Genomic DNA, 23213 nt, shown 5'->3' on the forward strand with positions numbered 1-23213 from the left:
AGCATTTGTTGTAAAGCTGGTTTGATGGTGCTGAATTCTCTTAACTTTTGCTTGTCTGTAAAGATTTCACTTTCTCTGTCAAATCTGAATGAGATCCTTGCTGGGTAGAGTAATCTTAGTTGTAGGTGTTTCCCTTTCATCACTTTAAATATGTCCTGCTACTCCCTTCTGGTTTCTAGCATTTCTGCTGAAAAATCAGCTGTTAACCTTATGGGGATTCCCTTGTATGTTAATTGTTGCTTTTCCCTTGCTGCTTTTAATATTTTTTCTTTGTATTTAATTTTTGATAGTTTGATTAATATGTGTCTTGGCTTGTTTCTCCTTGGATTTATCCTGTATGGGACTCTCTGCACTTCCTGGACTAAATTGACTCTTTCCTTCCCCATATTAGGGAAGTTTTCAACTACAATCTCTTCAAATATTTTCTCAGTCCCTTTCTTTTTCTCTTCTTCTTCTGGGACTCTTATAATTCGAATATTGGTGTGTTTAATATTGTACCAGAGGTCTCTGAGATTTTCCTCAATTCTTTTCATTCTTTTTTACTTTATTCTGCTCTGCAGTAGTTATTTCCACTATTTTATCTTCCAGGTCACTTATCTGTTCTTGTACCTCAGTTATTCTGCTATTGATTCCTTCTAGAGAATTTTTAATTTCATTTATTGTGTTGTTCATCATTGTTTGTTTGGTCTTTAGTTCTTCTTGGTCCTTGTTTAAAGTTTCTTGTATTTTCTCCATTCTATTTCCAAGATTTTGGATCATCTTTACTATCATTATTCTGAATTCTTTTTCAGGTAGACTGCCTATTACTTCTTCATTTGTTTGGTCTGGTGGGTTTTTACCTTGCTCCTTTATGCGTCTTCTCATTTATGTGTCTTCTCATTTTGTGTAACTTACTTTGTTTGGGGTCTCCTTTTTGCATATGCAGGAATGTAGTTCCCATTATTTATGGTGTCTGTCATCAGTGGGTGAGGTTGGTTCAGTGGCTTGTGTAGGCTTCCTGGTGGAGGGTACTAGTGCCTGTGTTCTGGTGGGTGGGGCTGGATCTTGTCTTTCTGTGGGGCAGGGCCACGTCCAGTTGTGTGTTTGGGGGTGTCTGTGAACTCAGTATGATTTTAGGCTGCCTCTCTACTAATGGGTTGGTTTGTGTTCCTGTCTTGCTAGTTGTTTGTCATGGGGCATCCAGCACTGTCACTTGCTGGTCATTGAGTGGAGCTGGGTCTTAGCATTCAGAAGAAGGTCTCCGGGAGAGCTCTTGCCAATTAATATTATGTGGAGCTGGGAGGTCTCTGGTGGTCCAATGTCCTGAACTCTGCTCTCCCACCTCGGAGGCTCAGAGCTGACACCAGGCTGGAGCACCAAGACCCTGTCAGCCACATAGCCAGATACATGGGTATTTTCTTGCCTTTTGGGTAGCTGAGGTCTTCTGCCAGCATTCAGTAGGTGTTCAGTAGGAGTTGTTCCACATGTAGATGTATTTTTGATGTATTTGTCAGGAAGAAGATGATCTCTACATCTCACTCCTCTGCCATCTTGAAGGTCCCCATGCAATAGGAGACTCCACTGAAGACACCAACATCTGCAATAGCTAGAGATGCAGAGGCATTTTTTTTCAGAGGGTTTGTAGCTTGCATTTTTTTTCTCTCTTTTCCTTTGTGCCTTATCTAGTTTCACTTGTTCTCAGGGTGCTTCTTTCAGAGGCCTCACACTCAGCACTTCAGATCAGAGTGCCCATTTCCCTTTTTCCCCTCCAGGAGTAGCTGGTTGCCTCTGCATGATGTCAGTTGAACTGTTCCCAGTGTAACATATACTAACATATACTAACATATACTAACAATAAAAATAGAGAGGAACTGTAGAGTAGGTATAGGGAAGAAAAGTGAAGTAGCACATTTTAATAGAAGTTTCCCATTCTCATTGCTGTCGAGTGCATTGAATGTCATGGAGACAGACCCCTAAGCCAAAATTTGAATAGGCCTTCGATTTTACCCATATGGGTAATGTGATCACTCGTGAAGGTGAAGGTTTTGGAGTCCATCTCTGCCCCTCACCAGCCTTGCCCTTCTTTCCCTAACCTCAGCCTCCTCACTTATCATAGGGAAATCATACCAGCTACCTCATGTGTTCTTGGTAAAGAATAAATAAGAAATGCATATAAAGCAGTTAGGACAGTGCCCTGCCATAATAAAACTCTTGATAAATGGTAACTATTTTTTTATTTTCTATTATTCAATGTTATGGCATTTCAGAAACAACTTTAAGTGTCCATCAATGGATTAATGGATAAATAAAATATTGTATATATATATATATTATATATATATATAATATATATATATATGTATACACACACACACACACACACACAATAGAATACTATTTAGCCATATAAAAATGAAGGAAATCCTACCATCTGCAACATGTATGGACCTTGAAGGCATTATGCTAAATGAAATAAGTCAGACAGAGAAATACAAATACTATATGATCACACTTCTACATAGAATCTTAAAAAAAAAAAGAAAACTCAGAGATACAGAAATCAGATTGATGGTTGCCAGAGGCAGGGATGGGAGGTAGGTGAAATGGGTGAAGGGGGTCAAAAGGCACAAACTTTCATCTATAAGATAAATAAACCTGGGATGTAGTATACAGCATGGAAACTATAGTTAATAATACTGTATTGTATATTTGAAAGTTGATAACAGAGTAGATCTTGAAAGTTCTCATCACAAGAAAATAATTTATAACTATGGATGGTACTACATGTCAACTAGACTTACTGTGGTGATCATTTTGCAATATATGCGTATATGAAACCATTATTTTGTACATCTGGAGTTAATAAAATATTATGTGTCAGTTATATGTCAATTTTAAGAAGAACACACACAACACCAGAAAATAAAAATTAAAAAAAAACCAAAGGTACAGAATCTCTCATATGCCAAATATTTATCAAGGAAATGTGCAAATTGAGGTCGCTGCTACAAGAAGCATAGAAGTGGCACATAACCTGCCTTCCAGGTTAGGTTTTCCCCTGACCTCGCCTTTCCATCTGCACCATGGTAGGGATGGAGGTGGCCATGTCCAGCTGCACTGAGATCCTTCCCCAGGGTTGACAGGCTTCATTCTGTGCCTGTTGATTCTTAAGTGCCCAAGACAATGCAGATCACTCTGTTAGCCTTTGCATCCCAAGATTCCAGGACTCTCTAACATTTTAAAAATGTATGAACATGAAGGGGAAAAAGGAGGGGTGGGATGAATTGGGAGATTGGGATGGACATATATACACATATATACACTAACTAATATGTATAAGATAGATAAATAATGAGAACCTGCTATATAGCTCAGGGAACTCCACTTAGTAGAAAGTAATACAACATTGTAAAATAACTATACCCCAATAAAAACATAAATTAAAAATAAGATGATGCTAGTTCTCTCGTGTTTCCTAAACAACTTTAGGATGGTATGACAGGTTATGTTAGTAAAAGCCAAAAATTGCACGTGGCAGCAGTACCATCCACCCTTGACATATGGCAGGACTAAAGGCCAGCTCTGCACCATAGTCTTTCCTGGAACCCTCGGACCCACAGACAGGCCTTTACTGGGCTCAAAACTTCTTGGAATTTCTGTAACAAGACATCAGAGAGCTCCCCTGTGGACTCTGAAAACTTCACTGAAAAAGCTTGAGACTACATAAAATTACATTTCGCAACTTTTAGTGCACAGCATAGCAGTTTGTGAGTAAAGTGCTTTTAGGATTTTTTTTTTTACATCTTTATTGGAGTATAATTGCTTTACAATGGTGTGTTAGTTTCTGCTTTATAACAAAGTGAATCAGTTATACATATACATATGTTCCCATATCTCTTCCCTCTTGCGTCTCCCTCCCTCCCACCCTCCCTAGCTTTTAAGACATTTTAAACTACTATAAAGTAAGCCCATTTTTGGTTAAAAGTCTCAAGGGCTGAAGAAGCTGCATGGTGTCAATCACTCTGTTATTTATTATCCAAGATGATAAAAATTCCTAGGTTTTCCTGAAATAGTTATGAAATAGATGATATGATGTGTGGAATTTACTTCTAAACATACCAAATGCAGGGGTAATGGATTAGTTGAGTAGGGGTATCAATGAGATTATATTCCTCTCAGTAACTCTTGAGCTGGGTGGCGAGTACACAGCAACTCATTTTCCATTTGGTCTCTACTTTTGTGTATGCTCAAAATTTTCTGTAAGTTTTAAGAATGTTTATATGATTTAAAATATAAGAAGTGATATTTGGGGTAGAAAGATGAGAATCGTATTATGATCTGCGATAATACTACCATGTTAACTCTCAATTATCCACAGTAATAGGTATTTATGTCTATGAAAAATACTGCAGTGTCTTCTCTGTGTGAAGTCAGGAATCAGGTCCTGGTAACCAGCTACGCTTTACAGAAGAGAGAATCTTACAGCGGACCTGAGTTCTAACTCTGGTCTTATCCATAAATGGGGCCTTTGGAAGAGTCACTTTTCACTGAAGGTATTTTCTTCTCTATAAAATGGGAAAATCAGGCAGATGACCTTGGAGGCCCCTTCCTTCCCTAATGACTTGAAATTCTCACTGGAGTGAGTTCCAAGGCATTAGAATCCTGTCTTCCTCTTTCAGCTCCTCATCTCCAGGGCCTGCGGTGGCACCTGGCACAAGGTAGAGGTCATGACATTTGTTCATTCAATGAGTGTGTGAATTGCCTTTTTTTAAATATGCAAACCACTCTTCTCACAAGAACTTACATCTTTCTCAACAATGAAAGCAGATTCAGTTCATAAGCCAAATGAAGTCTGTATAGCTTATTGAAGTCACCTCAACGAGAGGCAGGAAAATGGCAGCAAGCATCACCTCTATTTGTATCAACTTCATTATTGTAACAGACTGGGGTTGAGGGAGAGTTGGAAGCCTGCCCCATAAAACCCTGCTCACAGACTTTCAGGATAAAGACCAGAACCTTCCAAGCCCAGCAGAGCTCTGCTAGTTCCAGGCATATCCTCCAGGCATATGCTCTCCTTTACTCTTTTCAATGACCTTCTTTCAAAATCATCCTATTCCACCTCAGTGCCTTTGCACATGGCATTCTCTCAGCCTGGAAGTGTTTTCTAATTTCTCTTCCTGGTTAATGACTGTTCCCCTTTTATATTTCAGGTCACATGTCATTTCTTTAGACAAGCCCTAGGTCTCAACTAGGTTGCCCTGCTTAAACACTCCCATAACACCCTTTACTTTCCCTTCAGAAAACACTTTCCAGAGTTTCCTGAATTTATCAAATGATTGTCTTATGTCTTAAATATGATATAAATAAGAAACAACTTCATTTTTCTCCCACCACTTTTTCTAGTCAAATTCTGTTGGATCTTTTTCCCTGCCCTTTCGTGACAACTCAAGCAAATTCCTTAGCTTTCTGGTCACTTTGAATGACATGAACAATCTCGTTGGTCAATTGTGACTCATTTTCAGACATAAAAAAGACAAATCTAGGGCTTCCCTGGTGGCACAGTGGTTGAGAGTCCGCCTGCCAGTGCAGGGGACACGGGTTCGTGCCCCGGTCCGGGAGGATCCCACATGCCGCGGAGCGTCTGGGCCTGTGAGCCATGGCTGCTGAGCCTGTGTGTCCAGAGCCTGTGCTCTGCAACGGGAGAGGCCACAATAGTGAGAGGCCCATGTACCACAAAAAAAAAAAAAAGTTAAATCTAAATCAACACCTCAATATCACATCCAATAGAAAGCTTGTTCTTTTCCAAGTCTTCACCTCAGAATATGTTATGCTTTTCACTCTTCACCCATCTCCTACCTCTCATTCTACTTTGGGCATGTCCAGAGTCAGATCAGAAGGGAGGAGGATTAGAAAAATGTGACCAAAGTATGTTTACTTAATAGGTACTGGTATGGTTCTTTTCTGGCTGCCGATACCTGTTTGGTGCCCCAGATATTCAAATGCTGGGTCTCTCTGGTTGAACATTTCCCGTGGCCGTTAGAGGCTTTCTGAGGGACCTCCATGCTTTACAGTTTCCTAATATGGGTGATAAAGTCCTTGGGTGATACCCTGCTTTGCCCCCATACCATCCTCAGCTTCTGCAATCAGTGGTATGCTAGATGGCTTCTTACTGGCTTCCTCATCCTAGAAGGACACCCTCCTGGCTCAAGACGTCCCACCTAAATGGCCCAATCCCAGTTGCCATCCTCAGTGTCATCTGCCTCTTGGGAAATTCATACATCCTTGTCTCTCCAATAGCTGCTTCTATACCGCTCTCTCTTCTCCAGACAGCCTTCTGCCTTCAGAATTCTCTAATTTCTATGATCACATAAGACATCAAACTTTAGGGGTAGGTCAAACTCCCCCACATTTCTCTGATCCCATGAGAACTGCAAGGCTTTCAGTTTCACAGTTCAGTTAATATCCAACTGGCGACCAAGATGGTTTCTTTCTCGCAGGCACCTCTAATACTATCAGTAATCTCTTGGGGTCCCTGCCACTAGTGTGGGAGTTGCGGAGGGGGTATGAGTCCTCCATCTCCTCTCTCATAGGAAGGGAGAGGAGAGGTCCTTGACACTCCCTTATCACCTAATGACTCTCTACCTTGATGGCTCCCTTCAACTATTCATCCTTTTTGAATTTCTAGTTTTCTCTTATTTGGGTAAAAATGGACTATACCTAGTATCAGATCCAGCTGGTTTTTGGCAAGTCTTAAATGGATGTATGAGAACTGATTGCCCATTATTCTCTGCCTTGAGTGAACTCCAAGATGTTGGAAAGTCCCAATTAACAACTGCTAAACATAGCTTATTTGATGAATGTCTGTCTTCCCTACTAGACTTTTTCTCTCTAAGGGTAAGGGCTCCATGTTTGCTCCCCATTGAATACCAAGATCAAGCACTCGGTATGTGGCATATAGTAGGAGCTCAATAAGTATGTAATGAGGTGATTAATAAAAGAACAGAATAAAAGAGTGAGAAGACCAGGTCAGATTTATAACACTGACACTCCCTGGCTTGGAAGGACTAACAGAGGAGGCATCATTTGAGCAAAAGTAGATAAGGTAAAGATTCCCAATTTCTGACTGCCTATCAGAATTACCCATAGAGCTTTTGAAAAATATCAGTACCTAGAACTAATCCACTAGTGTGCTGATACGGTAGATCTAGTTAAGAATCCATGAGTTAATGTGCATAAGAGAGATCCAAATAATATGCTAGGAGGGTTCGAGGGAAGGGAAGGCTGTACCTGCTGAGAGTATCAGGAAAGCTTTCTGGAGAAAGCAAAGCATAAGGAGGACAAAAGTGAGCATACGAAGAAAAGGGCATGGGAAGGACATGGCCAACAGGGACTTGTAAGCAAGAGGAGATGATATAAGCGAGGCACTGAGGCTAGAAAGACAAGGTTAGATTCCCGCCCGAACCCAGTGCTATGGGAAGGAAGAGGAGGAGTCAGGCGTGCAATCCACCCACCTGCAAGCTGTGTGGATGCAGGAACCTGGTTTTGTAAAGTTAGAAACACCTTATGGGGGTACATGGTACAGTGGTTAGGTGGACCAACTGTGGATCAGCCTGCCCAAATTCCTCATCTACGAATGGAGGATAATAAAATTACTTACCTCAAGAGGTTATGGTGAGGATTAAAGGAGAAAATGATGTAATGTCTTAGCACATAAGCTAGAACCTTCTTTTTAAAATAATTCTAGTACCGAGAATTGGCTTATATATATTCCCAGTGCTGTGCTGATTTAGCTTAGACCAGCTAGCCAGGGCCAACTCCACACACCTTTGCATTTAGTGAATATCAGGTTGGTAGCTTGAAATTGGCAGTGATGGAAGTATTTACACCAAGGAAACTGACAAAGCTATCAATCTGTACCTGTTTCTTGAGAGCTGGTTCACCAGCACACTGTGAGATGCTCTGTGAACGTTGATTGGATTGATCTAGATTGAACTGAATTCAGTTGAAAAGTGAGTTAAGGCTACAGGAAAATAATCAAAAGCTGAGAGGATAAAAAAATGTCTGCCTAGAAAATACAGAATAAGACCTTGGCCTTGGCATGAGTGGCAGGTGTAAATAGAACCCGACTTTTTTACTTTAAGCCAATACTTCCTTCAGCATATTTTTCTACCCATTTTTTTTTGCTACTGTCTCTAAAATAAGTGTGAAAATGATGAGTGAAATAGGCAATAACAAGCTTTAGTAACATCTGAGGTCTGAATGCTCTAGGAGACAATTTCAAAGGTTTTATTCTCTCTGTGAAGAAGAGTAAATCCAGGAAGATATAGATTATAATAAGTTAGCTAAGATGAAAAATAATGAAAAAAAAATCAAATATTGCAGAACAGAAAAAATATTGTGATACTTTAATAATATAAGAAACCTTGCCATCAAACACTAAAGGGAATTTAAGGAAGTTATGAATGACACAGAAAAAGCAAATATGAACACCCATAAATTGTGTCAACACTTGGTCAAGTTAAGACAGAAAAATAAGAACACATCTACCTCTTTTGGACATCAAAACATTTACCCATTTCTAAGCTCTTTGATGGAGATTGTACCAATCCAAAGAAGAATGAATGAGAAAAGCCCTTTAAGAAGTCATCACTTACATGCACCCCAATATTCATAACAGCATTATTTACAATAGCCAAGAAATGGAAACAACCTAAGTGTCCACTGACAGATGAATAGATAAAGAAGATGTGGTATATATATACAATGGAATAGTACTCAGCCATAAAAAAGAATGAAATAATGCCATTTATAGCAACATGGATGGACCTACAGATTATCATACTAACTGAAGTAAGGCAGAGAAAGATAAACATCATACCATATCACTTATATGTGGAATCTAAAAAAAGATACAAATGAAGTTATTTACAAAACAGAAACAGACTCAGATATAGAAAATAAACATATGGTTACCAAAAGGGAAAGGGAGGGGAGGGATAAATTAGAAGTTTGGGATTAGCAGATACACACTACTATATATAAAATAGATAAAAAATAAGGTCCTACTATATAGCACAGGGAACTATATTCAATATCTTATAATAAGCTATAATGGAAAAAAATCTGAAAAAAGAATATATGTATATATATAACTGAATCAACTTGCTGTACACCAGAAATTAACACAATATTGTAAATCAGCTATACTTCAGTAAAAATAAAGTCATCCCTTGTATACAAATAAATGAACATATCCACAGGCTGACATCCCAGAAATTAAGATTATAAGGACTGCTATTCTAGTCCAGCCTTTTAGAAGACCTCAGAGGGGAGTGTGAGGAGGTTACCTTCAAGTCAGATAGTCAGGGCCTTCTTACACAAGACAGTGGGTTGTTCTGTGGTATTAGGCTAGGAGTGAACTAATGAAAGAATTCAGCCTCTATGACCTACGTGTCAGTTCAAGTTCAAATATAGTCATGCTATTTTTCTTTCTTCCAATTAGTTCTCAGGATCCCATTTTCTTTTATTATCAGGTAGACTAGTCAAGATCTAAATCCTCCCCTCCATGAATGATCTAAGAATTCTAGGGGCATTCTTGGTTCAAATGGGGTCATGTCTACTTCTATCCCAGGCAGAAAGTGAAAAACAAAAGTTTTGTCCACTAGTCCTGTTGCTTTAGCTGCCACCAAATTGCCACACTCTAATTGTGCAGAATCTAGTAGATGCTTGTCCATTTGTAGGAGATGCTCTCACTAACCCCAGTACTACCGCCTTACTAAGCTTTAATATAATGACCCTCTTAATTCACCACTGTGTGTTAACCACTGTTCCCCAAAGGAGAGCTACGATGAGAGAATCACTGAAGACAGACGAACTTTCAGCTTCATCCACGTACTCCACCAAAACCAGCCACCCCCAAATCCTTTAATGCTTTTGGCCCAGACTCCCAAGTACCTCCCTCTCAATTCCATTCTGTAGTCCACAGTATTCTTTCTTCACAGCAGGCTTTGGACCAAACCAACCCTGTCATCCATGACTAATTTCTTTAGGTTTACATCATGGAAAGAAGGGACTGGTTCCTTGGTTCCTTCCTTTCCAGAAGGCCCTGGATGCTTTAAGTAAATAGTCTCAACCCCTCTCCAGCCAAGGGTCCCTGAGAGGAAAACCATCATCAAACCACTACCAAGTGCTTCCCTTTATGTGGAGAGTCACCTGAGTAACCTCTCTCAATAACAAGTATCCCCTTCCAGGTGACTTGTATCTCTACTTGTATGTAAGGTATAGAGTGGCTGACATTATTTTTTAAGTTCCACCTCATAAGGCACAAGATGAGAGAATATTAAGAACGGTGAGAAAACTTAGAAATAATCAAGGACAACCATTTTATTTTTTTATATCATTATTGGAGTATAATTGCTTTACAATCGTGTGTTAGTTTCTGCTGTACAACAAAGTGAATCAACTATATGTATACATATATCCCCATATCCCCTCCCTCTTGAGCCTCTCTCTCACCCTGCCTATCCCACCCCTCTAGGTCATCACAAAGCATCGAGCTGATCTCCCTGTGCTATGCAGCAGCTTCCCACTAGCCATCCATTTTACATTCAGTATTGTATATATGTCAGTGCTACTCTCTCACTTTGTGCTAGCTTTCCCTCCCCCACCATGTCCTCAAGTCTGTTCTCTACCTCTGTGTCTTTATTCCTGCCCTGCCACTAGCTTCATCAGTACTGTTTTTTTAGACTCCATATATGTGTGTTAGCATACAGTATTTGTTTTTCTCTTTCTGACTTACTTCACTCTATATGACAGACTCTAGGTCCATCCACCTCTTTACAAATAACTCAATTTCATTCCATTTTATAGCTGAGTAATATAAGGACAACCATTTTATTTTGAGGATGAGGAAACTCTCTCTGATTAAGATCCTACTCTACTTTAGCAAAAACTGTGACTCACTTCTATGCTCAAGCCATTATTTTTATGGCTCTATGTTGGCACTCAGATTTTGGACAGCCAATAAATTCAAAAGACTGTCCTCCAGATGGGAGGGTGGATAGCTAAGGCAAAATAAAGCCCACGAATCTTCTTGGTCAAATTTTTGATTCGTGCCCATTTCCCCAACTGGAAATATTTCTTTCAATTAGCATTCTTAATAACTTGAGAAGAATGGTGGGGAAAGCAAGATAAAAAAAAAATTTAAGTCCCTCAGTTTCCATAAACGTCATCATGAATTACATACTGCTGTTGTAAGGATATACATGAAGTTCATATCAAAAGGACAAAAAGAAATTGATAGCACTGAAGATGAGTCGTCATAAGGTCTGGAGAACCATTCTGCCTTTTGAGTTGTGATCCATTCTCTATACGAACAAAGACCTATTAGTCTTCTGAAAATATCCAATCATTTATCCATTCAGAGAACAAAGAAAACAGCAGTACAGTATTCATTACCCTCTTTCATTTTGCAGCACATAGGATGAGGGACCATTTTCCTGCCGTATTTACCCAGAATAGGGACATCTTTCCTTGTTATCTCATGAGACACAATCCCACTTCCAGAATCTGAATATTCTACGTTGAAAAAGCTCAAAAAGGATATAACCTTTTCTCTCTAAGATAACAACTAATTTTCAGTCAGTGAGTAATTATTTTTCCTGAAACATCCACTCAGTGGAAAACAAATGAAGAGGGGAAAAAATTAAGTAAACAAATCTGAAAACGAGGCCACAACACACAGAGATGGAGGCACCTCTACAGTTAACGGTCAAGAAAAGCAGGCACTTTCAGGTTTAACTCAAACAAAATAGCGGTTTTTAACTGGCCCTGATTGAGCCTCACCCAATGAATGACTTCCAGTGCCTCTGGCTCTTTGGGACTAATGGAGAGAATTATTTTTAGCACAACTATTTGGAAATCTCTGAGAACTTGGATCTGCTTTTCTGTCTGGTACCAAAGCAAGATTTTCTCTGAGCTCTCATGAAAGATCCTCAGTCTCTTGTGGATTTAGAATTCTGGAGCAACCCACCATCCCAGAGCAAGGTATGGTGTTTACTCTTTTTTTAGAATTTTGGCAGATGTGGCTGCAATGTCCTATTTCATTATGGTAGCTTTTGAGTTTATTAAACAGATGGCTCTGGAAGAAGAATCCATGAAACTGAAAACCTGGGTTCAAATCTCTGGGCTGACACTAGCTTTGTGACCATAAACAAGTTAGCTGACTTCTCTGGACATTGGTTCCCTGTCCGACCTACCACAAAAGCGTCCTTGGGAAGATGATACAGGCTTAATGTTACTCTGTAGATGACAAAATATTTGACAGATGTTAGAACAGATTACTGTTGTGCCATCATAGCCTTTTACATACAGCAGACAGAGCTTTATAAATTATGAACTGTTTATAAGAATAAATATTGATGAATATTTTCCTTCATTCAACCTTTGTTGAGCCTCTACTGTAGATCAGTCTTTGTCCTAAATGCTCATGATAGAGTTTGCATTTTGGTGAAGAAAAAGCAATAGTTAGCCATAACACAATGTGGTTGTGTGGCTATGCTGGGTGCAGTAGAGACAGGAGAAGGAAGGGACTTCATGGCCAATAGAAGAAGCCGTTCTGAGGAAGAAAACCAGGGCCCCAAAGGGAGAGCTGAGGAAGAACAAACAGAAGGCACTGGGGTGTGATCAGCTCAGGTCCGATCCCGTCTTGCGCACAGTGCACTCCTAGTGCAGACAGAGGATGACAAACCCTTCTGTTGTGAAATCCCTTCCCTTGCAGGCCAAGGATATGTCTTGTTTTGGCCTCCATGGTTACCTATCCTCCTCCTAATGATTTCCAAGCAAAACACATTTTCAACTTGAATTAGTAATCGAGCCCTTTGCCATGAAGTAATGTTACAGCTTCCCTCACATGATGTCAGGGAAAACCCAAGTGTTTAGAGACAAAAGAGCTCAGTTCAAATCCTGCCTAGGCCATTTTTAGGGCTGTGTGGACTTGAACCCTCAGACTCTCCATTTTATTATATGTAAAGTAAAGATAATAGCACCAACTTCATAAAAGTGGTGTGGGGATTGAGTAAATGGTGTTTTTAAAGAACAGTAATAAGAATACTAGTAGGTTCCATACATCCCAATTAATCTTTTTTTTTTACTTAGTTTTTTTGTGGTAAAATATACACAACATAAAATTTGCCAGAGTATGCAGTTCTACAGCATTAGTACATTCACGATGCTGTACAACCATCACCACCATCCATCTCCAGAACTTTTCATCTTCCCCAACTGAAACTCTGTCTTCATTAAACACTCATTCATCATTTCCCCCCCCCCTCCAGCCCTTGGCAATCACCATTCTATTTTCTGTCTTTACAATGTTGATTATTCTAGACACATCATATAAGTAGAATCATACAATATTTGTCCTTTTGTGACTGGCTTATTTCACTTGACATTAAAGTCTTCAAGATTCACCCATATTGTAATATGTGTCAAAAATTTCTTCCTTTAAAAGCTGAATAATATTCCATTGTGTGTATGTGCCACATTTTGTTTAACCATCCATCTGTTGATGGACACTTGAGTTGCTTCCACCTTTTGACTATTGTGAATAATGCTGCTGTAAATATGGGTATACAAACATGTTTGAGCCCCTGCTTTCACTACTTTTGGGTATACCCAGAAATGGAATTGCTGGATTATATGATAATTCTATATTAAATTTTTTGAGTAATCACTGTACTGTTTTGTACAGCAGCTGGACAATTTTACATGTCTACCAACTACATTTTAATTTTTTTCCAGCTTTATTGTGATATAATTAACATATAACGTTGTGTAAGTTTAGGGTATATGACATTAAGATTTGGTACACATATGTATTGCAAAATGATTAACACAATAAGATTAGTTGACACATCCATCACCTCGGGTAATTATTATTTTTTGTGTGTAATGAGAACATTTAAGATCAACTCTCTCAGCAACTTTCAAGTGTATGATACAGTATTGTTAATTATAGACACCACGTTATACATTAGATCATCAAAACATATTCATCTCATAGCTGGAAGATCCTTTGTTTGTACCCTTTGGCCAACAACTCCTTGTTTCCTCCACACTTCAGCCCCCAGTAACCACAATTCTACTTTGTTTCTATGAGTTAAGCTTTTTAGATTTCACATATAAGCAAGATATTTTGTCTTTCTCTGTCTGATTTATTTCACTTAGCATAATGCCTTTAAGGTTCATCCATGTTGTCACAAATGACAGAATTTCCTTCTTTTTTGTGGCTGAATAATATTCCATTGTATATTTTACACACACACACACACACACACACACACACACACACATATCACATTTTCTTGATCCATTCATCTGTTGATGGAAATTTAGGTTTCTCCCACATCTTGGCTATTGTGAATAATGCTGCTATGAACATTGGAGTGCATGTACCTTTTCGAATTAGAGTTTTCATGGGAATACAGAGATCTCTTCAAGGTAATTATTTTCATTTCCTTCAGATAGATACTACCAAAAGTGATATTGCTGGATCATATGGTATTTCTATTTTTAATTTCTTGAGGAATCTCCATATTTTTTTCCCTAGTGGCTGTAGCAGTTTATATTCTCACCAACAGTGTACAGTACTCCTTTTCTCCATGTTCCCACCAACACTTGTTATCTCTGGTCTTTTTATGATGGCCATTCTAACAGGTGTGAGGTGATAGCTTATTGGGGTTTTGATTTTCAATTTCCTGATAATAAGTGATGTTGAGCATCTTTTCATGTACCTGCTGTCCATTCATATGTCCTCTTTGGAAAAATGTCTATTCAGATTCTTTACACATTTTTAATTGGATTATTTGGTTTTTAGTATTGAGTTATATGAATTTTTTATGTATTTTGGATATTAAGCTCTTCTCAGATACACGAGTGGCAAATTTTCTCCCCCATAGGTTGCCTATTCATTTTGTTGATCATTTCTTTTGCTGTGCAGCTTTTTAGTTTGATGTAGTCCCACTTGTTTATTTTTGTTTTTGTTGCTTACGCTTTTGGTGTCATATTCAAAAAACTGTTGCCAAGACCAGTGTCAAATGCTTTCTCCCTGTGTGTTCTTCCAGAGGCTTTATGATTTTAGGCCTTACATTTAAGTCCTTAACCCATTTTGAGTTATATTTTTGAGTGGTGTGAGATAGGATTCCAATTTCTTTTTTTTTTTTTTTTGCATGTGAATATCTAGTTTTTTCCAACACCATTTATTTATTGAAGAGACTATATTTTGCCTGGTGAGTATTCTTGGCTCCCTTGTCGAGTATTAGTTGACCATGTATGCATGGGCTTATTTTATTTTATAATAAAGAAAAAACATGTTATTTACTGAAAGCTCTCAAATTGTGGGCACATTTCCTAGAAGTTGAATCTTTGCACTGATTTATTCAGTATTTCTCAATGTATTTTCTATAGCTAATTTAGCCAAAACAAAGGGTTTTATGACTTAAAATATTTACAAAACACTATATACTACATTCCTGACTTACAGATTCAAAATATACATTAACATGAAGGCTTCAAAATCTACAGTACCACAAAGTATTATAATTTTTAAAATAGGTATTTAAAAAAATTAAAGATCTGTTACTTTGTAATCCTTACAGAAAAATAGAATAGAGAGTCATTTACAACTAACATCCAGGACAGATCTGTTCAAATTAACAATATTTCCAGAGCTTTGATTTTCTAACTCCAAAGGAGCACACTAGTGGAAAAAAGTAATACATTTTAGCACATATTCTGCATAAATGTACATAATTGAATGAAATCTTTCAAAGTGTTTTGTATGAGGAGTGACTGCTAATGTGTATGTTTCTTTTTGTAGTTTTAAAAATGTTCTCAAATTAGATTATGGTGTACATTGAATTGTATACCTTAAATTGGTCAGTTTTATGGTGTGTAAATTAAATCTCAAAAAGCTGTTTAAAAGTATTGTAATGTGTATAGAGCCATGACTCACATAGTTCATTCCCAGCCAGAATAACCAAATTCATCACAAACAAGTGGGGCAGTGGTTAAAGGATGGATTTTTTTAATACAAGGTATTGAAAATATAAAGTTGGATCCCTACCTCACACTTTTTAATCAGAAAGACTCCAATGGCTCAAATTTTAAAGGTGAAAAAATGAAAATAAAATTGAAAGAAAAGTGGGAGAATTATTTTTATTATCTTGAAGTGGGGAAGACCTTCTAAACACAAGAAATTGAACCCCCAAAAATGTCTTCAAGATAAAAAGATTTTTTAAAATACATGAATGAAGTGAAAAAACATACTGGGAAAAGCTATTTGCTGCTCATGTCAGAAACCACATGCAAAGAATATACATATAGATATCTATCGCACTATTGTTTGTAATACCACAAGAATAAAAATGTCCCAAGTATCCATCAATAGGTGACTTGTTAAATATAATAGATTCTTACAATGGATATTCCATAGCGACTAAAAAAAGAATGAGGCATCTCTGTCTATATACTGATATCTCCAAGCTAAGTGGAAAAGCAAGGTGCAGGAATTTGCATACAGTATGCCTACAGGCAGAAGGACCCACAAGAAACTAGCAACAGTGATTGCCTCTAGAGAGGGAACCTACATGTCTGGGAGACTGAGAGGAAAGAGAAGAGATTTCCTTTTTGTTGCGCATCTTTTTTTAATTTTATGAAGGTTCATGTTTTATCTATACAAAAATAAATATTTTAAATACTTTAGACTATACAAAATTAAAACAACTTATATCCTTTATCTGTATTTCTCAAACAGATACTGCAAAAGGGACCCATAGACCCCAGGAATATTTCTTTAAATTCTCTGTTTCCTCTTTCTTTTGTAATATTTTCATATTCCATAATTTCTATCTAGTCTTTTTCCCACAAAAATCACACCTTCCCTGCCCCCAAAATCTCCTTTGCCCTCAGCCTGAGTTTTTTGTGCTAAGCACTATTCTAAGTGGTTGGAGACATCAATGGCTAAGACAAAGATCCCTGCCCTCATGAAGCTTACATTCTATCAGATAGAGATATTTACAAATTTAAAATCATAATAAAATTAAGAATAATCTAGTAAATTAGAGGATGATGAGTACAATGAAGAATAGAAAAAAACAGAACAGAAAGAGGGCACGTCATGGGTAGGAGAAGATCGTTTGCAATGTTAGATGAAGAGGTGAAAGTTGGCTTTAATGAAATGGTAGCATTTGAACAAAGGCAGAAGCAGATGAGGGAGGGAGACATGTAGGCATCTTGGAGAAGAGAGTTCCAGACAGAGGGAAGAGATAGTGTGAAGGCCCTAAGTCAGAGCGTATCTGGCATCTTTGAGAAACATCAAGGAATCCAGTGTGACAGATGATGAGGAAGTGGGAAGGGAGTAGAAGAAGATGAAGTCAGGGAGATAAGAAAGGTGGGCAACCAATCAAGTAGGGCCTTGTAGACCATGTACCATGAGGCTTTTGACTTTTAAATGAAATGAAGAACCATTACCAGATAATGCCACTGTAGTTTTCCGTTATAACCCACACCCCTTTGTCATCCTGATGATCTGAGTCCCAAGCCTCAACCCAAGCCACTCACCATTATGTCATCATCACAGGTCAGGTGCAACAACACCTCATCCCTCAATTCTGATGAGGATTATTAATGGATAACCATTCTGAGCACCTTTCAAAGTATTCAAACTGGGAATGCTTTCAGCATTTAAACTACTGTGCAAAGAATATTCTAGTGCATTTGTCAAAGAATTGCAAACCATTTGTTCAACGAATATCTTTGTTTCAGTTGTTTTAATTTATTCTTTCTTTGAGTACCTTTGCCTGGCTCTTGGAAATATTAACATCCTTCTTCCAAGCACATCCTTAAAATTTTTGCATCCTCTATCCATCATAACCTCAACTCTGACCAAACGCTCCTTCATAGACTGATCCCCAACTATTGACGTGTGTGTTCTCAGCATCTCCACCAGTGTCTGAGATGCCACTGCCCAAAGCACCTTCTCACCAGATCGTTTCAAGTCCCTCTTAGGACCAGCTCCTGGCTTCAGCTACAGCATCGCATTCCATGTCTGGTTAAAAGCCTCCTTATAAGTATCTGTTCTCCTCTTTTAAATCCCTTCTCAAAGCTTCCTCTAATCAGTTTTTTGCAAGGTGGAAGATCTAGCAATTTAATCATCCTGTCTTGTTTTAACTGACAAGGGTTTGAATAAAAGATTCTTTCCATTTTCTTTCATCTGAGGCACCTTTGGAAGGGCTGGTATGTTTATCAGATCTGCTGGGCTTTTCAAAACGTGCCTTAATCCCAGGTGAGTAATAAGATAAATAATTTTGAGTTTGTGTTCTATAAACAGACAGGGCATAGAAAAATGTTCTCTTTGATTTTTTTTGGTGGGGGGGTAAGAGCACTGGTAACATGGAGATGTGGTCAAGGATACAGAGCCTATATTTGGATAAGTTGCTTCAGTTTTTCACTAATTAGATTTCTAGGAATCAGACTTATTTTGAACCACATATGCACACTATGTTTTTCTCAGTTTGTCATTCCTATGCTCTGGCAAATTTCTGGATCTAATTCCAAGATGTTACAATTTCCTCATGGGCGCTATAAAAGTGGTACAGTGTGCTGGTTCATTTTCTGATGTGGCTGTCAAAAAAAAAAAAAGAAACTCTTATCCAATTGCTTTTCCCACTTGTTATGATTATCTCCTTTTGGCAAGTATATACCAGGCATATACACAAGCATTGTACAGATGTCTTTTTTTTTATTTTATTGATGTATAGTTGATTTACAATGTTGTATTAATGTCTTCTGTACAACAAAGTGACATATAAATACATTCTTCTTCACATTATTTTCCATAATGGTTTGTCAAAGGATATTGAGTATAGTTCCCTGTGCTATACAGTAGGACCTTGTTTTTATCCATTCTATATATAATAGTTTGCCTCTGTTAATCCCAAACTCCCAATCCTTCCCTCCCCTACACCCTCTCCCTTGGCAGTCACAAGTCTGTCCTCTATATCTGTGAGTCTGTTTTCATTCTGTAGATATGTTGATTTGTATCATATTTTAGATTCCACATATAAGTGATATCATATGGTATTTGATATGGCATCATATCTTTCTCTTTCTGACTTACTTTGCATAGTATGATAATCTCTAAGTCCATCCATGTTGCTGCAAATGGCATTATTTCATTCTTTTTTATGGTTAATATTTCACTGTGTATGTGTGTGTGTGTATGCATATATATATACCGCATATTCTTTATCCATTCACCTGTCGATAGACTTTTAGTTTGTTTCCACAGATTTCTTATTAAAGCATAGGTCCAACCGTGCAAAAACTGCTCATTTATACCACCCCAGAATCACATGTATACTCCCACCCAAGATGTTGATAGCTCTAAGACATTAGCCTAGAAAATCATGTGTCCCAAGCCTACACTACACACCCCTCAGCCTATATGCCAAATGTGATGCTAATAAATGATCTATCATCCTCAGTGGCCAGGCTTTGTGGAGGGAAAAACCAAATCCCATTAGATCAGAGCTGAAGAGATCTGTTGCCTGCTTCACTCGGACCATGTGGCAACATGCATGATTTAATTTCACTCAGCTCTTTAATTGAGCCCCAGTGCTAACAGCTTAATGGGACAGTAGGGCATTATATCCTGCAGATTTTAAATTAAAGTTTGAGACACTTCCACTCAGGACATGCACAGTACTCCAATTAACACTAATTGGCATTATACATGATTATCAAATGAAAAACATGATTTTCCTGAAAATGTCACTTCCTTTCTCTTGCTTTAAAAAGCCTATAAATTCTAAGAAAATGACTGTGTAAGCATGCAAAGATTAGATATAAAGATGTCTATCTAGCATGGTGTTTATACTAACAGAAAACTGTAAGCAAATGTCTATAATGGGGAATGTTGTACATAAAGGATAGTAGAGGAAAATGCAACAATTTTTTTTATATTATGAATAATTTTTGACATGGGAAGATGCTCACGACATATTGTTAAGTGAAGAAAAGTTAAAGACTTGCAGGAATGTCATAACATCACTTTTCTTCATAGCATAGAAAGAAAACACCAGAAGGATGTATACGTCAAAATGTAAAGAGTAATTATCTGTGAGTGGTGAGAATAACTTTAATGTTTATCTTATTCATTTGCATCTCTAATTTTCCTTTTAAAAATGTGTACTTTTGCAAAAGCAAAACATTGTTTTTCAAAGTCCACCATTGATTCCTGCAGAAAAGAAAATGCAGCAAAGTGATTTATTCTGGAATTTTAAAAATCTTCACCGACTTCATCTCCACCAACCCTTGTGTGGGGCACTGAGAACTCTCTATCAATTAAGTGTTAATAATTTTCAATGGAATTATTAGGGCAAACAGGGTATTTAGACACACATGGAGAGGTGAGCCCTGGGGTGAATTTTTGCAAATGTCCATTCTCATGTTCAGTATGCCAAAAACCCCACCTAAGAGGGTGCATTTATGTCCGTGTGTTTCTCTTCCAGAGCCAAAGATGTTTGTCTTGCTCTATGTTACAAGTTTTGCCATTTGTGCGAGTGGACAACCTCGGGGTAATCAGTTCAAAGGAGACAGCTACTCCCCAAGATATATCTGTAGCATTCCTGGCTTACCTGGACCTCCAGGCCCCCCTGGAGCAAATGGTTCCCCTGGGCCCCATGGTCGGATCGGCCTTCCAGGACGAGATGGTAGAGACGGCAGGAAAGGAGAGAAAGGTGAAAAGGGGGCTGCAGGTAATGAATGAAGTTCCATAAAAAACACCCTCTGTCACCCCCACCTGAAAATCACTCCCTTGTTTTGTTGCTTTTTCTAATGAGAATTGCCCTTTAAATCCCTTCTCAACTTCACCTTCATTAATCATAACAATTTACTGAGTCCTCACTATGCTTCAGATACTGCTCTAAACCCTCTACCTGCATTCTCATTGCATCGTAATGGCAACTCTTTCAAGGGGACGTGATCACGTTTTATACATGAGAACGCAGAGCGGTAGCATGATTAAATGAATTACTGAAGACGGAAGTGCATGTATAGTGACTGGCAGAGCTGGAGTCATCTGGAACATCTGATGTCCATGACCTCTGGGCTGGTACAGCCAGCGGGCAATGGCTGCATGCGAAAGAGCATGGATGGATACACAGACAAATGGATGGGGAGGAGACAGAGAGATGAAGGAGAGGCGGGAACTAGGAGCCAAAAGCACAGGGGCCATCCTGCTCTGCACTCATATCCTTAACAAAGACACAAAAGGCTTACTTGTCACAAAGGAAATGACAATAATACTGTATAGCCTACCTTTCCTAGTTCAACACTCTCCCACCTGTCCTGTAGCAGCTGAAATATAGATGTCTTATTGCTCTTTACAGCAACACAATTGTGTCCTACTCTTTCAGTAATTTTCACTTTTTTCCCCACAAATAAGTTGGCCCATGAAGCTTGCCAGATTCTGCAATCCTTCAAAGTAAACAGAATTGAAACTCTAGCAAGGCTGTGTTAACCCTAAAAGAGGAAAATTTGGATGGAATCAATCTTTGAAAACAAGCTTCTGAGTCTAAAACGTGGAACAAAAGACAGGAAGAAAAAATCAGTAGATCTAAGAAATACATCTCTATCTAGTCATCGCACGTGATTTACTGTTATTATATGAAACAATATCATAATATATTCAGAAGATTAGATACCAATTCATTGCTGAATTTATCATGCAGAGAATATTTGGCAAATAAGAAGCTACTGAATCTATGACCCTTAATCAACACTAGATAAAGTATATTTAGGTAAATTTTCAACATCAGATAAAGAATTTTTCATTTGGAGCTTACATTTCATCTTTCAAAGGCTCTATTTGGTAGCACATATGAACACTCTTACTGCTGTATCATGATCATGAATACATTTGAAATCCTATAATAATAACACCAGGATCATAGTTCGATATTACTGGCCCTTTTAGTTTATTGTGTCTAGAAGCAATAATGTGGGAGTCACAGAAACATTCACTGGAGTCAGAAAGACATGACATCTTCAATTACTAACTTAGCATCCTTGAGAAAAAAACATTTTTGAGCCTCAGTTTCCTTATTTGTAAGTCGGGGGTAGTAAGTGTCATTGTGAAGATTAAGGAAGATAATACATGTAAAGTACTCAATAGAATAAGTGTCATGTAGTAAGCATTCCGTAAATGTTTGCTGTTATTATTTATTACACTATGATCTGAAAATATTAGTCTCAGCTAAGTTTGTGAATATCCAAATCCTTATAATAAACTAGAAATGAGCTATCCATTTCATGAGGTAGTTCTAGTGTTATTTAAAGATATGTATACGGATATGTATTCAGAGCAAATTGAATGTTCGTAATTGCGACAATTTTAACCATATATGAGATCAGCTATCCCCATATTCATCAATCCATTCATTCATCCATCCATTCATGCATTTTTCATTTAACAAATTTTTTTGTGCACCTCTTGCTCTCCAGTATTGTTCTAAACCAGTGTTTCTCAACCTCCACACTGATGATATTTGGGTCCAAATAATTATTAACTGTGGGATGGCTATCTGGTGCATTGAATGACATTTAGCAGCATCCCATTTGATGTCAGTGACATCCCCCACCAATTGTGACAACCAAAATGTCTTATGGCATTGCCAACTTTCCCTTGGTGGGCAGTGTTTAATTGCTCCCAGTTGAGAACACTGTTCTAGGGAATGCAAACATGAACAAGACATTGTCCCTGACTTAATATGCAAACATTTGGGTGGGGGAGGCCAATATGGAAACACATGATTACAATATGTCACTATCATCATCATCATCATCACCATCATCACCATTAATTAAGAACTTACTGTGTATCAGCAATTTTACATTTAGTACTTAATTTCAGCCATAATCTTATTAGCTAAAATTATAATAAATAATAATAATAATGTTACAAATGACAAAATTGAGATTCAAAAGTAAAAAAATAAAACTTTCCCAACCTTAGTTATTTAAATCTAATATATATTGATACATACACAAGTAAGGATATACGACAGCTAAGAAAGGTAAGAATGCCTTTGTGATCAATGAGGAGAAGCACACCTCATTTACAAACAATAAGAACAGAGTCCTCTGGCTTTTTAATGTGGCTGGAACTGGACACA

General features: G+C 37.9%; 1 protein-coding gene across 2 annotated transcripts in view; it reads left to right on the plus strand.

Moving 5' to 3' along the window:
- The window catches only part of C1QTNF7 (C1q and TNF related 7), a 137711-nt gene that overhangs the window by 109258 nt on the left and 5240 nt on the right, over positions 1-23213 (plus strand). For both annotated transcript variants that reach the window (XM_082605240.1, XM_082605241.1), the window contains exon 3: positions 20550-20795. In XM_082605240.1, coding sequence (XP_082461366.1) covers positions 20550-20795 — 246 coding nt within the window. The remainder of the gene's footprint in view (positions 1-20549; positions 20796-23213) is intronic.

This window comes from Mesoplodon mirus, assembly GCF_964341445.2.
Source record: "Mesoplodon mirus genome assembly, chromosome: 2".
Lineage (NCBI taxonomy): Eukaryota > Metazoa > Chordata > Mammalia > Artiodactyla > Ziphiidae > Mesoplodon > Mesoplodon mirus.